This window comes from Pelodiscus sinensis, chromosome 4 (assembly GCF_052426305.1).
Source record: "Pelodiscus sinensis isolate ZL-2025 chromosome 4, ASM5242630v1, whole genome shotgun sequence".
NCBI lineage: Eukaryota > Metazoa > Chordata > Testudines > Trionychidae > Pelodiscus > Pelodiscus sinensis.
Genome location: NC_143055.1, coordinates 20,381,400 through 20,398,738, shown reverse-complemented (window position 1 = coordinate 20,398,738; position 17,339 = coordinate 20,381,400). Strand labels below are relative to the sequence as shown.

Genomic DNA, 17,339 nt, shown 5'->3' with positions numbered 1-17,339 from the left:
TTTATTTATTTAGCAAAAATGTTCTGTGAATTTCTGTACATGAAAGGCTGCCATAGATGCATATCACCATGACTTCCTACCCATGGATATACTGAAAGGAAGCTTAGGGAAGTCTATACCTAGTCTGTAGATAATGGAAGATTCAATTTCTGCTGACAATCTGACTCCTTTCACTGCACTAAATTCTCTTTCTTTTTGCAAAAAGGATCTTTGTTATATTAAAGAAACATTAAAGGACCTTTTTTCCTTCTTGAAGCTGACAAAAAGGCATGTTTCTAAGTTCCAAGATGTCTGAGAGGTGTAGTCAAAGGCAAAAATCCAAAACCCATCAACAAAATTGTGGAGAAAAATCTGGTTCATACTTAAATTGCTAAACCAACCAAATTATGTAATTCAGAACATTTCATAAACAAATCCCTAAAGAAGAAAGTATTAATGTCCAACATGGCTTTGCATTAAATAGAAATATTAATAACTTCAGTATTTCTGGGTATAATCCACTACAAGGAAATTTAGACCTAGTTAGCTGAAGAGCAGGGATGATTAATCTACTTAACATAGTCCTTTCAATAGACTGGGTAGATTCTGATACACTTGCCAGATACAGTATGCAGCTGCTGACAACATGACCTTTTCAAGTAATACAGTACATTCTGTGTAACAGAATACTTGATAAGGAAAACCAGTCTGCAAATGAATCTCCAGCACTATACACAAGTCAGGATAAGTTGTGCCATTTTACCATACGTATCTTAAAAATTATGAACAGCACCTGATAAATATTAGTCTGAAATACAGTTGCATGAAAATGCATGCATCTTTCAGTATTATGAGCTAAAATAACCACAGACCATTTTTAAAATTTGTTTTCCATGTCTCCACAGTCTTCTATATATTGTTCTGCCATTCACAGCTGAAGACAGTTATCTACCTTTTCCAATCAACTATGACAATATTACACAGGGTTCTTTAACTCAAAAAGTTTTGTTTTTCTTCATTTAAATCACTGAAAAAGCAAACGTGATTGCGGGATGCATAAATAAGAGTGTTGTGAGCAAGACACAAGAAGTCATTCTTCCACTCTACTCTGCACTGATTAGGCCCCAATTGGAGTATTGTGTCCAGTTCTGGGCACCACATTTCAAGAAAGATGTGGAAAAATTGGACAAGGTCCAGAGAAGAGCCATAAAAATTATTAAAGGTCTAGAAAACATGACCTATGAGGGAAGACTGAAAGAACTTGGCTTGTTTAGTTTAGAAAAGAGAAGCCTGAGAGGGGACATGATAGCGGTTTTCAAGTATCTAAAAGGGTGTTATAAGGAGGAGGAAGAAAAGTTTTTCTCCTTGACCTCTGAGGATAGGACAAAAAGCAATGGGCTTAAATTGCAGCAAGAGAGGTTTTAGGTTGGACATCAGGAAAAATTTCCCACTTGTCGGAGTGGTTAAACACTGAAATAAATTGCCTAGGGGGGTTGTGGTATCTCCATCACTGGAAACTTGTAAGAGCAGGTTTAACTGACACCATCAAAGATGATCTAGACTGTGCTTAATCCTACCACGAGGGCAGGGGACTGGACTCGATGACCTCTCAAGGTCCCTTCCAGTTCTACAATTCTATGATTGTTCTGGGGTGGGGCTGTGGATGAGGGATTCAGTATGCAGGGTGCCCTGGGGAGAGAGGACATCCCCTGCCCTCTCTCACTACAGCAGCTGGGGCCAGGTGAGAAGCACCTGTCCATGACTGCTGCAGCTTCAGCAGACAGAGCCAGGAGAGGGGTGCTTGTCCCCCAGCTGGGGGGATGAACACACAGACATATATACAAACTCTCTGAAATATACACTAGATAGTGTAGATGTTAATGAGAAGACAGCTTTTGCTCCCTGGCCCCTACCTCCGTGCTCCTGCCTCAGATACAGAGGCGGCAGCATGAGAAAGGGGAGGTAGGTGGGAGCCGCCCACCCTTTCCCCCACCCCTGCAATAAAGAGGTAACAGTACAGAGGGTGGGGGAAGGCAGGTGGCTCCCTGCGCATACCGGCTCCCACAGAGCCACCTGCCCCCTGTGCTGCTGCTCTCACCTGCCCCTAATATGCAAACACGTTTACAAAAATAAACATATTTTAATATCCCTACTAGATAGCCATCCCTTTCCCCACCTCAGCACCTGCTAGTCCAATGGGATTATAGCTGTCATGGTCCCCATCTGTGGCTCCCCTTGATGTCCCCTTTGTGGTCACTCTGCAGAATAAACGCCTCCTGCTACTCCCTTCCCTTTCCATGAAAAAAAATCAAATTCTGCACAAATCCCATTATCCTAGCACAACCAAACCCTACCTTGCTATTAAGTTAGGATAAGAGGAAGCTGTGTACCAAAATAGAACTAGCTCTTACCATTTAGGAGGAGTTCTTGAACAAATGGACTCACAAATAGACTGACAGACATTTCTAAAACATACAGAAAGATATCTGTGAAGCACTCAAACTTCTTAGGTGGGAAAATAAACTTGAAAACTATATACTGGCTTCTGTTGAAGATGAAGCCTTACGATAAAAATCTATCAATGCATTTTTTGAAAAGCTGAATGGCTATATTAGCAGGGGTAGTGTCTGAATCAATTATTCAATTATTCAACAAAGTGACAATTTTCATTCTTGGAAACAACTGGACCATTTTATCTGAAACATTACAAAATAATCCAAGCAAATAATAAATTATTTCCAAATTGTGGCAAACATTTTTTATAGAAAATTCCAGCCTTAATGGTTTAAGTTTGGCGAAGACTGCCCATGTTAAAAAAAACCTTGCAACAACTTTGTTGAGATGCTAAAGCTATATTTTACCAATTATCAGCCTCTGAAAATATTGCAGTTCACATGTACTCAGTAGAAACTAGAGTTCAACAGCTAAATTCTCTCAACTGCCTCTGTAGAGCCCTAAATGGGTATAAAACTGATATCTACATCTGCAAAAATGGTCCACAAATATCTGCATCCACATCCGTGGATGTGAGTACCCATAGATATAAAGCAGCTATCTGCAAATTTGTAGGGTTCTAGAAACAAAATTTGCAACCGCATCCATATCCACAAAAATGAGCCACAGATATCTGCATCCACATCCGCAGATTTGCAGGGATCTACCCATCTCTACTAAGCAGACTGCAGGAGTTAACCTGGATTTTTCCTGCAGTTGCTATTCCAGGCAGTAGGGGCCCGGTCTAACACTAGGTATTGGAACAGAGAACAGGAATATCATCTTCCTGCTGCTCTCAGAGTCTCCCCTCAGGCAGCATGGTGGAGGAGAAAGCAGCCTGACTGGAATGCAGAGGGATAGGAGATACAACCTGGCATGGGGCACAGGGAGAGGTTCAGGGTAAGTTAGCTGGGATAGATCTCAAGGAGTAGAAGGGTTAGGAACTGGAGACAGAAAAGACGGCCAGAGCAGAGGGGGCCAGAAAATTCAGGAGAAGGGGAAGGAGCTGAGAAATGCGGAGTATATGAGCTGAGTAAAAGGGAGAAGCAGAGGCTCGTAATAAGAGCATACAAGATATAGGCGGGGAGCACAGAAACAGGTGAGGGAACCTGGCAGGAACTAAGCCTAGAGCACCAAAGGGACAGGGATGGAGCAGGAAAAACAGGAAAGACAGAATCAAGGTGGAGGACAAAGATGTATATGGGGAGAGAAGAAGGGGAGAGGGGAACCAGTAATATAGTCTGTAACCCCTACAGAACACTCCCCTCTAGAATTTGGAATTAAACCCATTATTCCCATTTAACAAGTAGCACTGGGTATGTCTACACTAGCCCCCTAGTTCGAACTAGGGAGACTAATAAGGGTGACCGAAATTGCTAATGAAGCGCAGGATTTAAATATCCTGCGCTTGATTAGCATACTCCCAGCCAGTCGCCATTTTGAAAACTGACTAGCCCGAAGTAACTGCCCACGTCTACATACGGCAGAGAAGTGGGATTCCGAGATAAACCCCTTAGTTCTAATTAACTGTTACTCCTCGTGGAATGAGGATATTTAAATCCCGCGCTTCATAAGCAATTTCAGTCACCCTCATTAGCCTCCCTAGTTCGAACTAGAGGGCTAGTGTAGACATACCCTCTGAAACCCACTGGCAAAGCGGGTCTCATCCTGCTCTTTTGGCAGCCCCACACAGACGATAGCAAGCTTCTACTGAAAACAGTTACCTACCCAGCCCAAACGTTACAGGATTGTGCTGTGGCTCTTTGAGGCTCAATAGTTCTACATCAGTGGTCTCCAACCTTTTAAAGCATGAGATCACTTTTTGAATTCAAGTGCATTCTGAGATCTACCTCAAACCCAAATACCCTCCTTTGTGCCCCTTCTCTGAGTCTTCTCCCCCTGCTCACTCCATCCTCCTCCCCGCCCCCATTCTCCCTCACTTTCATCAGGCAGGGCCAGCAGGTGGGGGTGCAGGCTCTGGTCTTGGATTAAGGGATTTGGAGTGTGAGAGGGAGTGTGGAGTCTGACCTGAGCTTAGAGCAAGCAGTTGGGGTGCTGGAGGGGTTTCTAGGTGCAGGCTCTGGGAGGGCATTTGGATGCAGGGGTGCTCAAGGCTAGCGTCGGGGCTTGGAATGCAGGAGGGAGTTCATGACTAGGGTAAGGTTTAAGGCTTTGGGCTCCAACTAGGCACTGCATACATCAGGTGGCTCTTGGGTGGTGGCGGGCTAAGGCAGGCTCACCCCTGCCCTGGCCCTGCACCACTCCTTCCCAAGTCCTGTTGTGCCCCTACTCTGCTCTGTGGAAATAGTATAGAGGATGGGAGAGGGGGCACTTGACATCAGCACCCCTCTTCTCCCTCCCCTATCCTGCACAGCAAGCAGGAGGTTCCCGGGGGTGAAGGGGAGGCAGCTCCAAGGCGAAGAACAGCAGTTGCACAGCAGTGGGAGGAAGGGGCAGCTGAAGTGCCAGCACTTGATAGCCTCTTGGCCAAACCTCTCAAGATCACCTGTCAGAGGCTCCAAGATCTACCAGTAGATCCCGATCTACTGGTTGGTGACCACTGTTCTACATGATAGAATTTTTGTTTTTAAACTTTAAAAAAAATAGGAAATTATATAAAAATATACTTAAAATCATTAAATTTGCAAAAGTCAAAAGTTAGAATCAAGATTGTCTTACTTAGTAGCCCATTGCCACAATTCTTTACCTGGAGCTCTTTTGGAGACCTTGTAAGCATATATGTAATTAAATAATTTGTTTTTGCATGTCCATAAAAAGAAATCTTTAGTAAATTAGAATTTTCTGTGCATACTGACAAAATTGTAAGTCTAAACATCTGTGCATGTCAAAAAGATTAATCAATTAAAAATTTCCAAACAATTCATAATAATGTTTATATTACAAATGCAAAAACCAGTATATAAAATTAGTGAGCTGTTATGAGGCTGGTTTGCCTTCCTCTGGATGGTTTGTTTACTATGGTATTCAGGCACTGATTTCAAGGAAGAGAAAGATGAATCAAGTGCTGTATAAAATATGCATCTCTAATTTTAGAAGGGCAGGACTACAGGGGGTTTTCTATCGTTCCACATAATTTCACATCCAATCTACAGTGGTACCGCAGAGTTATAAACGCCTCAGGAATGGAGATTGTTTGTAGCTCTGAAATGTTCACAGCACTGACTGGTTGTACAACACTAGTTGTACTTTCAAAAGTTTACAACTGAAAATTGCCTTAACACAGCTTTGAACCATCATTTTTCTTCTGCATAATACTTTAAATCACTTAATTTAAATGAAACAAGCGCAGAAAGTTTCCTTTCCTTGTCAAACCTTTTTTTTTTAATCCCTTTATTTAAAGTAGTTTATATTTAAAATGGTTGTGTACTATAGCTGTTGTTTTTTGGTTTTTGTCTCCACAGTTGCCTGAATATGCAATTCTGGTTCCAAATGTGGAGTGTAGTTGGTCAGTCAGTCATTCCCATGTTTGTAACTCTGAGGATCTACTATAAATCTTTTATATCACATCTCAACATAAGAAAGAGACTGGTTTGTTTGCATGTTTACAGCAGTGAGAAAAACCCCATAAAACTATTTTTAAATTGAAAGCCATTAAAAATACACCTAACTATAGAAGTGCAAACATTTTCTATAAATATGAACTCTATTCTCCACTATTTTAAAAGTTTCTTCCTTCACCATAGACAATTTACAGTTATTGCACAACAAGTTCAACTTCCACCTCCTTACTCTTCTTGACATACTCCTAACTTGTATTACATTTCCTCACCTATTAAAACCAAAAGGCCATAGAACTCCTGCAAGATCACATCTGATTTCTTCTCTGAACACTACAATGCATGCAGCATGTACCACAGAACAGAAAAAGGAATGTAATCCTTACTCACCAAAGAGGAGCCTGAACTGCAAACTTCAGACCAAAATGTAGGAGCCTGAACCAAAACACTAGAAGTTCACTGGGAGTTTTGCCAATGACTTCAGTGGGCTTTGGAGTGTGCTTAAGACATCATTTGGACCCAAAATTAGTGTTCTAGGGGGTTGGCTCAGCAAATTTTCAATATTACAAACAGCAGCCAGATACAGCTCTAAGTTCAAACTGGGACTATTCAAGCCCCTGATTTGTTTTGGGTCCATCTCTATTCAGAATACTGTATTTTAGTACAGTTAGTTAAGACCACATAAAGATCAGCAGCAACAGAAATATGAATGAGCTAGAGCAGCAAGGGAAACGGAGACATTCAACTGATAAATCTGTACTGTGACATTTCAGAATGAAAACCACTTTGCACTTGCCATGCCCAGCAAGTGTCTGCAAGCTGTAATTCCAATCTGAGCAATAAGTGCTAGACATGGCAAGTTCCTACTTTGCACGGTTACTCTATACTTCCTATATTAACCTGGTAGGACTGGACGCAACCCAAAAGGGCCTTTCGTCGGGGAAATGCCACGAACGATACAGTCGAACAGAAAGCTGATCTGCTCTCCTTCGGCACAAGAAAGGAAAAAAACACCAGCCCCTGAAAGAGAGCACAACATTAATATAGACTTTTCATCTGCATGCATAACAGAAGCATAAAGTTTAAACATTTATATGTGGTGATCAAAAGAATGCTGTGTGCTAGTCAAAGAAAGAAATCAGTGAGATATATTCTGAGAAAAAATATAAAAGGAACAAATTTAATAGTAACACATTTTGATCCAAGAAACTTGTATGCAGCAGTCTCAATCACTTCAGCCAGCTTGCTGAGAGCCATGCAACCAAAACCAAATTAAACTAAGTCAAAATATAAGCATTGGAAAACAACAGCTGCCTGTTTCTTATATTCTCTCAGGTCAGAGCTGTGTCAGTCTTCTGCTTTAGAACACAGGAGATTTGTTTACATACAAAGTATTTATTGTAGAAATCTTAGCCGCAGTTAGAGATGGGGCTGAGCAGTTAATTTCAGACCTGAACCTCCCTGAAGTTTGATAGGGTTTGGACTTGGAACATAGGAATTGCCATGATAGATCAGAACGAAGATCCATCTAGTCCAGTATCATGTTGCCAAGAGTGACCAGTTCCAGAGACTTCAGAATAAAGTGAAAAAAAACCACAGTAGGTAAACATGGGATAAACTGCTCCCTCACATTATGTTTCAACCTGACCTCCAATAGAGATGGCTTAAGTATTCAAGCATGGAGATTAAATCTCCCTTCTTAAATTTTTGCTAACATTAGACTTTGATCAAGGCCATGAATTCAAACAGGCCTGAGTCTTGAAGTTCAGATATGAATTTTCCCATAATTTATGGGGTGTTTTTAAAGTTAGACTATACTACAACAGTTAAATATACTGATGACCGAGGAGCTATGAATATTGAGACAAACAGATCTGTCCACCTTTCTTCCGGCCCATAAACTGACCACAATCAAAGTGCAACTAAAATGCATGGAGCTGCTCAAAGGTATGCTCCACTGGTGATTCAAGAGCACAGAATAGCAGAGAAAAAGCATGTGTTGAGTCAACCACAGTGGAGCAGGCTGCAGTGTGATCTGTGCAGATTTTTGGGCGGGAGCCTGCCCCTGCACTTGCTGCTGTTTAGAATTCCACTGTCTGAGATCTATAAATACACAGAAGACTTGTGACCTTAATTAAACAGCTATTTTTATTTTTAAAAGTTTGGAAGATAGGTGCAGGACATTTCTTTATTGATTATGGCTAAATCCTGGTTCCAGTGAAGTCTCTGATAAAACTCCCATTGGGTCGAACTCTGTTTTCAGTGATGCTAGGAATATCAAAAGTAACTCCACTGAAATTAATTATGTTACTCCACATTTAACATAACTAATGAGCAGAACCTGGCCTATTATTTTCAAGCCGATCAGGGCTTAATCCTCAAAGGAGTTAGTTTTCTGTGCAGTACTGTAAGCTAAGAAATATTTTACTCATTTTCCTGCGTACCCAAATATCTAGTATCAGCATTGTGTGCCTATTATTAACAGAATGTAAGGTGATCCCATGAGTTGTCATCAGATCTTTACCCTTCATTCTGTTCTAGTACTTTGCTTTCCATTCATTAAGAAGAGCAGTCAGCAAACTTAGGAGAATCATAAATAAGTAAATAAATAAGCAAGCCTTGAGCTGCATGTAGTGTAGCAGGCTGGATAGCTCAGGGATTGCTGATACTATACAGACTCCTTTACTTCTATGCAGGCCTGCCAACAGGGAAAGAGGGTAAAGAGGAAGTTGTCCTGGGGCCCGCTGATTCAAAAGGACCAGAGCTCCTGATTACCATTGCCACTACCACAACAGCAGCCAGAGCCCAAGCCCCCTTAAATTGCTACTGGAGTGCCATGCTCAGGGCAGCTCTGAGGGCTGGCTGGGGAGGGGAGGTCACATGCCATGCTCCAGATACCACTAAGGGTAGGTTGCCCCAGCCCCACCCCTTCCAGGAGCACAGAGCTGGACCAACCTCCCACCTCGCTCAGGGGCCTGGCAATTCTGTCCTGCCCCATCCCACTTGGACAGCTTTGTCTACACTTCTGAGTTTAAAGCAAAAGCAAGAGAGTGGTCACGGCAGGAGCGCTGGGAGAGAGGATTAGAGAAGAAACAGGCAACGCAGGAGCAGATGGAGTAATGGACTGCTTTACTGCTGACACATGTTTACCTTGGACATTCAACGCAACGTTCCGAGTGGCAACAATTTGGCACCAGTTACACCCTTTCATTCGTTTTAGTATGTTAGTGTATACATTTATTACTAGTTTTTTAAAACCTTATTTAGTAATGTTAATGCACTTACAGTGACTATTGTTGAGGGGAGGGATGGTTCAGTGGTTTGAGCATTGGCTTGCTAAACATGGGGTTGTGAGTTCAATCCTTGAGGGGGGGGGCTATCTGGGGCAAATCTGTCAGGGATGGTAGCTGGTCCTGCCCTTGAGAGCAGTGGACTGGACTCAATGACCTTTCAAGGTCCCTTTCAGCTCTATGAGATAGGTATATCTCCATATATAATGAATAAAGCAGGTGATGAATACAATTATACCCACCCATTTGTTGATTACTGGTTTTTAGCTGAATAGCAATTACATACAGTCTTAATTAGCAGCATACAGGGAGAGGGAAAGAGCTCTGACCCTGAAAATATTTCTATGGAGCAAGTGAAAAGTTAAAACAAGACACTGTTGAGTGTTGCTATTTTTCCAGGCTACCAGGACAAATGGGGAAAATACGCTTAAATGGCAATTCCATCTGTGGCTGGACCCCTTACCACCATCCCAGACCTCTATTAATTTTTACATATCCTAACAGTCTCTATGTAAAAATCATATTCATGAGAGGAGTAGCTAACAGTTGTAGTACTATCTAGACTGGTGTTTTACAGCACTGTAACTTGCTGCTCTCAGGGAGGGGCATGTTTTTTCACATCCTAGATCAAGAAAGTTACAGCGCAGTAACTTGGCAGTGTTGATAGGTTGCCAGTTTAAATCCAACTCAGTCAGACATGACCAAAATTTATCACCTAGACCTTTAGCATTCACCCCTTTTCATGTCTCTGTACAAACTTTGGGGGTATTCAGAAGATGAAAATACTCCTTGTTTCTACCCCTCCACCAGCCCCCACGAGCACATCCTGCACCCATATAAACGGCCAAGCACAACCTTAACTTAGCATCTCCAATCTAATTAATTTCTGAGCAAAAAGTGCAGATGAGAATAAATTTCACAATTCTTGCATATTATAGTCATTTACCACTAAACCCACGTTCAATAAAAGGAGAGTTGGCAGAATTCAGTTCTTTACAATAATTTCAATAGCTAATATCAAGATGATTATTTTAAGCATTTCTTTTCAAATAATTTAGATTTTCAAAGTTCCAGGAAATTATGAGGGAATAGAAAAGGAAGGTGTTCAACAATTCAGATAGATTCAAAAAGTTAATGCTTTATAACACACAAGTTGTGGTATCACACATCAAAATATATTAAGTAAATGTCCTTAAATCATACTCTATGAATTTCTCTAGCAGCACTTTTCTTACTTTGCCAATATATACATTTCTATTGTTATTGATGGAAATATTTTGTGGTTTTGTATGTGTACAGCAAAAACAATGTTACCAACATTTCCCAAGTCAAATCTAATCCTTTACCTAATTATATGTAAATACCCCACCACCATCAGGCATAAATTTCTCAAGACATGAAAAAGGTCCAAATGTATTAATGCATCGCCAGCAAATGAAATTAAATAATAATAATGTGGTCACTTTGTCAAAAACAACTCAAAATGTCCAAAACATTTAACTTACACAGCACCCTAAATTCTGAGTGACTGAGTGAACATTTTACTGCTATTCATCAATCTGTTGTATGCTTTATTAATGGCCTGGATGTCAACACCCTGCAGTCACGTCTGCTGAAAGGTGCTAACGCCTGCCCACAAGGGTCTTGTATTCTAGGTTATCACCAGACTAAAATAAATGGGCAAGCCTAGCAGTAGACACAGCTGAGACTCTTTTCTAGTACAAAAACCGGGCACAAAGGAAGGGCTTGATGCAAAAAGCCAGAGAACAAGCCTACCTGTGGGAGAGCACAGGGCTAATCCTGGTGCTAATACTGAAGGCAGGGGCTTGGTGTTGGTTCTAAACTGTGTGAATGAGCAGAATCATTGTGATCCTAAAAGAAAGCTGAGAGAGAGGTATGTGAGGGGACATGACGTCCCTTCCAATCCTACACTTCTATAATTTCTTGGGCACAGAGCTGGAGCGTTTGTCTTGTGATTTCTACCCTCGGAGTTCTGTAAGTTCCTACCGCAGCTCAGGGAAAGAAGTCTCTCGTGCAAATTTCTGTAACCAAACAGACAAGACCAAGGAGTATCCTAACTGTGCCACTGCCACCATCCTAATGCAAGCACCACGCAGTGATCCAGACTACTGGCTTTCCACTTGTGAAAAGGGCAAATACAAAACAAGAACTATAAACAGTACATTCACCACTCTACTTACCAGACCTCAGTAAAAAGGCTACAGGTGGGTAACATCTCAGGGATAGGAGACTAAACTAAGCTCACAATCTGAAGACATAATTTGAGTTAAAGGGGCAGAAATGTGTCCACTGTCACTCCACACTCATTCTTCCAGGCTTCTGTGCATGGATCTTTGAAAATGTGAATACAATGCTCCCCCTCCCTCCTCACAAGGCTACTAAAAGGTTTGGTGGAGGTTCCTACTGCCTACTCAACTGCCCCACGCACTGCCATGTTCAACAGGGTTTCCGTGACGTGGAGAGCTAATGAAAGAGGAAGAACTTGCACCAAGCTGCATAAAATTGGGACTCAGCAACCTAAAACTTAATTTAAAAATAAATCAATTCCTACCAGAGCTCCTCATTACAACAGCTACTGAACAGCCTTATGCCTTTACTGGAAGTGAAAGCAATGAATTCAGAGTCCCAGTGAAAGAACTACAAAAAACAACACATTGGCTCCTGTAGCAAAATAAATGTGAAATATCTAACAGTCTAATTCAGTGTTTCTTAAATTGTGTTCCGTGGCACGCTGGTGTGCTGCGGAGAACAAGGGGCAGATGACTTTTTTTTTTCTCCCCTGAATAACTTTCTCTCCGCCCCTTTTTTTTTCCCCTCTCAACAAAAAATCCTTGGTGTTCCTCAACAACAACAACAACAGAAAAAAAGAAGATTCTGTAGTGTTCCTCGGTCTTAAAAAGTTTAAGAAACACTGGCCTAGTTTCTCTGAGTTGCCCTTTCACGCCACCATTTGATCCCCTCTCTTGAGAAACAGGGACAACAGCGATCTGACTTTCTTGCTTTACCAATTAAAGCTAGATTGACAATAAGGAAACAGTAATTTATGAGTCCTGATAAGATGTTACAGGGTGCATGGATGAAGTTCTGGTGCATTTCTAATGGCAAATATTATGTATCTGTAGATAACTTCTACTGACTTAATTCTGGTGTGTTAAATTTCTAACCGAGAAGTTCTCTGCTCCTAGAAATTATACATCTGAGTCGTGTGTTGGAACAAAGTTCACTGCACAAGCATTTGGAAGCGAAGAAATATGTGGTATGCATCACTGTAATACCATGCAGCTGTTTACTAGATTGAAGAGCTCTCTCTTCAGGGGTAAGGGAGTTTGTGAAAAGCAGCCTGCAACCAATCATGCAAGACTGAAACTCTAAGCCAGTCGTTAGTAACAGTTGGCAACATGGTACTGTACAATCAGTCTTCAAAAGTTAGCGAAATTAGGATAGGGAATCTGGTTGTGAAACTGAATAACATCTTACTGAACTTTTCATAATGTTTTTTTTTTAAATTCTACATACAAAAACCTATCAAAGTTGTTCTGTAATCATACTGTGGAATTGTATGTGCCTGCAAACTATTTACATGGAAACCCCAGAACAAGCACGACTGTGTCTGTCTATCTGTGTAAGGAGAAAGGTTCCTAGCTTTTCAGTGAATTTACTTCACATGAAAGGTGTCATGTCAACAGGGCCACTAACAGTGGTAGAGGGGGACAAAGAGGCAGCTGCCCTAGGACCCAGCAATTTAAAAGGGTCCGGGGCTCCCAGCTGCAGAGCGCCTGGGCCTTTTAGATGACTGCTGGAGCCCTGGATGGCACAGACCGGGCAGCACTGGAGGGCTGGCTAGGGGAAGCTAATGCCCCAGTCCAGCCCTTTGTGGGAGTGGAGCTGCCTCCCCACTTTGCCTAGAGGCCCAGCAATTCTGTTGGAAGCCCTGCATGGAGACAATCCTAGAGACTGAAGTCCACAGAATAATACCATACACCAGTGATGCATGTTTCTTCACACTTTCCCGTCAATGTATCTTAATCCTGACCTTGAAGGACCCCTGTAGAGCTGAGATGGCTCAGTTGGGCTCTGACCTCTTTTTTTATTTTTTAAGCTGCTAACTGGGACTCCCATAAGTGCCGACTGTGATATGGACCATCTGTCCATTACGAGTAGAATAATCAACCAGTTCACATACCCTAGACTTGCAAGAACCAATCTGCAAGGGCTAGTTGTAGAAAAAGGCCTGCAAGCTGGCAGACTTTACACAAACAAGAACTTCCCAGAAGAGTCTTCAGCCATCACATACAACCTATGGCCAAATGATCCCCTCTCAGCTTTTTTCTTCAGGAAGAGGCCCAGTGACCTCCCCATGTGGGGGTCCTCTGATTAAATAGCCCCTTTGCTCTCCCTCTGGTTTTATGGGGGTGCCAGCAGGCTTTTCAAGGGGCATCCACTGTGGCCTATTTCCTACAGGATCTTCTGGGGGAGAAAATAGGAAGTGCCCATTTTCCTTTCCCCATAACGTCAGCAAGATCATGGAAAACCCTCCTGCTCCTGCTGCCAGTCAGCTACTAACCCCTCGCCCAGTAGCTGGTGTCCCCGAGGGGGTTCTCCTCCTAATAGAAGGGAAGCACTTGCAGAGAAGGTAAGGCAGGTTTAGAACAAACTTAGGAACATTTTCTCAGTTTTAGACTGAAATACACAAATGCATCAGAAACTGACCCTCTGCTGAATCGTAAAGACTTTTTGTGCATCCTGCATGGATTTTTTCACAGCACCCTCTAAATAAAAAAAATAATCTCTCAGTAAACGGTAACAGGTTGTGGTCACTATGAATCTACACGGTAGTCAGCGAGGGATGAATATTGTGCATCCAGTACTCAGCGCCAGGATATACACTTGATTGCATCTACTGAAAACAGAACAAGAAAGGGCTTTCCAATCTCTGGAAGTGTAGTACAAAAGTTGTGCTGTTAAGAATAATAAGAAATGAAGAAAGGAAAATTGGGATTGGGCAGATGTTTTGTTCTGCAACTAAAGAATAATCAGTTACTCCCATGAAAATGCTGTTTGATTTCAAAGAGACTGGCAGCATATTCATGAATATTCTTCCACCTGTCTGAACTGGACCGACAAATCCTCATCATGCTGGCATGTTAGCTGTACTAAAATGGGCTGTGTACATCCCTTTAACCATCTTTTAAATAGTTCAGTTTTTGTTAATACAGGACAGTAAAGAAAAACAAGGGATAAGGAGATGGAGGGTTAAATATATGCATGAGAATGGTCCTTTCTGTATGTCATTTTTGCTACAACAATCGATTAGAGTAACAGTCTCGTTGGCTGTGTCTACACTGGCCCCTTCTTCGGAATAGCCATGCTAATTTAGAATTTTGGAATAGGGAAATGCGCGGGGGATTTAAATATCCCCCGCGGGATTTAAATAAACATGGCCGCCGCTTTTTTTTCCGGCTTGGGGAAAAGCCAGAAAAGAGCGTCCAGACTGGCGCAATCCTCCGGAATAAAGCCCTATTCCGGAGGATCTCTTATTCCTACTTTCTTATTCCTTGAAAGTAGGAATAAGAGATCCTCCGGAATAGGGCTTTATTCCGGAGGATCGCGCCAGTCTGGACGCTCTTTTCCGGCTTTTCCCCAAGCCAGAAAAAAAGCGGCGGCCATGTTTATTTAAATCCTGCGGGGGATATTTAAATCCCCCGCGCATTTCCCTATTCCAAAGTTCTAAATTAGCATGGCTATTCCAAAGAAGGGGCCAGTGTAGATGTAGCCCTTAGGTCTTGATTCAGAAAAGGGACAGCACTTCTGCACATTTTTAATATAGACTTAAAATTAAGCATATACTTAAATGCTCTTGTATACAGGGATGTACTTAAGTGCTGTCCTGAATCAGGGTCTCACTGGGTATGTCTAGGAGTGTACAATGACTTAACCAGTTCAATGTTACATTTAATCGGTTAACCGCTAAAATGTGATCTCGTAGGTCGGGGGCTGCTCCAGCCCATGGCACAGCGTGCCCTGCCAAGTTGGAGGAGATGCTCCCACTTAAGGATGTTAATGGATAACCAGTTAACCGGTCACCTGGAAAGCATCACCCATTAATGATTAACCAGTACTCACGGAGCAGCTCCCCCCACCCGCTGCAGACAGAGGACTGCTACACCACTACTGGGTGTCTGCGTGGGGTTGCCAGTGCCCAGCCCATGAAGGCTTGCTGGCTCTACAAGTCCCCTGTGAGCTGGGAGCCAGCAGCCCCACAGGGGGCTAGAAGAAACCAGACTGGAGCAAACCCTGTCCGTGGCGGGGGGTCGCTCCAGCCCAAACGGGCTTTAGTGCCCCCCACCTGCCCCTGTTTAATTAGTTAACGGGTTAAACTTAATATTTAACTGGTCAAATAATTAAATGGGATATTACATCCCTACACCAGCCCAGCCTGGCCACCGGTTAATCAGTTAACCACCAACATCTAGTCTACGCTGTAGGTCCATGCTGGTTGACTTGGGTTCCTGGGAAAGGACTGTTTAATTGCAGTGTAGATGTTCTGGCGCTAGCTGCAGTCAGAGCTCTGGGACTCTCCCCCTTCATAGAGTCCCAGAACCTGAGCTCCAGCACAAGCCGGAATATCTGCACCGCAATTAAATGGCCCCTTAGTCCAAGCCCCACACCACCAACGTTTTTCATTGCAGTGTAGACATACTAAATGAGGGTCATTTGTACTTTGCTGTGAAAAAATTTTCTGGACAGTGGCCCCATTTTTACCTGCTTGCTTTAGGCATTCTTTCCCTTTATAATGTTTTGAATGTTGCTAATTGCTACTTATAGAAATAGGAGATATTTTTACAAAGGGAGGTGCGGGTTTGTTTTTTTTACAAGTGATAACAAATGACTCCACAAGTTCTTGCTCTTTTACAGCACATGTATGACTTGCAGACCATGGCACATCTTTCAGTGGAAATTGTGGGCACTTAGGATCGGAGTATATCAGCTGCACTCTCGTGAACACAAATCAGTGCTGCCCTACTCCCCTGTCGAGCAGCAAAATCACCAAAACAGAAATATGTGCAAATGTTATTTTTAAAAATAAAAAATGAAAAGTCTACGGAATGATTCTTTTTTGCCCGGTCTCGAGAGTATTCCCACTGATTGTTTTCCAACATACTCAGTGAACATGGATACTGCTTGGAACACTTGCTGAATCAGATGACATACTGCACATTCAGTTACATCTATAAAACTCATACTACTTTATGGATAATATATACTTTGTTTTTTTATAACATGGATTAGAGAGCCATAGCAACACCAGCATTCACAACAACACCGCACATTGATAAATAGTTGACGACCGTCCAGAAGTTAGACACTTCACCTGCACAGACATAACCATGTGTTTAAAGACCGTTTTAATCAATATCATCTCAAGACAGACAACACATTTTCCTGGATCCATGAAAATACCCCTTTCAAGAAGAGGCAGGAAGCCTATTTCTCTTTTTACTAACAGCAGTTTTACACTAACTTCAGTAGTGCTCCTGATTTACCCTGTATAAGTCAGAGGAAAATAAGGTCCTTTGTGTGTCCTCAGACACACCTGTGGATAAACATATCGATGTCAATCATTAAACTAAAAATGTATTTACATGTAAGTTCCTTCTTTTTCATTTTAAGCCAATTTCTAGGAAAACAACTCCCAGGTTTTACAAAAAGTATTATTATTCAATTTTTTCCAATTTTCACTCTACTTTTGTATGATGCAAATAACTTGTTTTAATAAGAATATACAATATATTGCATTAGATACATGTGTTAAAATAGTGCATTAGTCTATGTATGAATGCAAAGTTGCTTGGTGAAGCAAGGGTATGTATTAGTCTAGAAGATACACACAATAAACCAAAAGCCGCACACCAAGCTCTGACCTGTGTACAAATTTGAAAATACTGATGAATCTCATTCTCCACAGATACCTGCTAACAGCTTGAAATGGGTAACGGTGTAAAGATTTGACTCATTAAAATGGGAAGAAAATGAAAAT

The 17,339-nt window shown here is 41.9% G+C and overlaps 1 protein-coding gene across 8 annotated transcripts in view; it reads right to left on the bottom strand.

The window, feature by feature from the left end:
• Positions 1-17,339, bottom strand: part of DOK7 (docking protein 7) — a 253,658-nt gene that overhangs the window by 214,423 nt on the left and 21,896 nt on the right. For 7 of the 8 annotated variants that reach the window (XR_012904405.2, XR_012904404.2, XM_075930823.2 and 4 more), the window contains one exon: positions 6,891-7,010. The exons of the other annotated variant lie outside the window; for it this stretch is intronic. Coding sequence is in view for 5 of the 7 variants with exons in the window: in XM_075930823.2 (XP_075786938.2) it covers positions 6,891-7,010 (120 nt within the window). In the remaining 2 variants the exon portion in view is untranslated. The remainder of the gene's footprint in view (positions 1-6,890; positions 7,011-17,339) is intronic. 8 annotated transcript variants of the gene reach the window in all.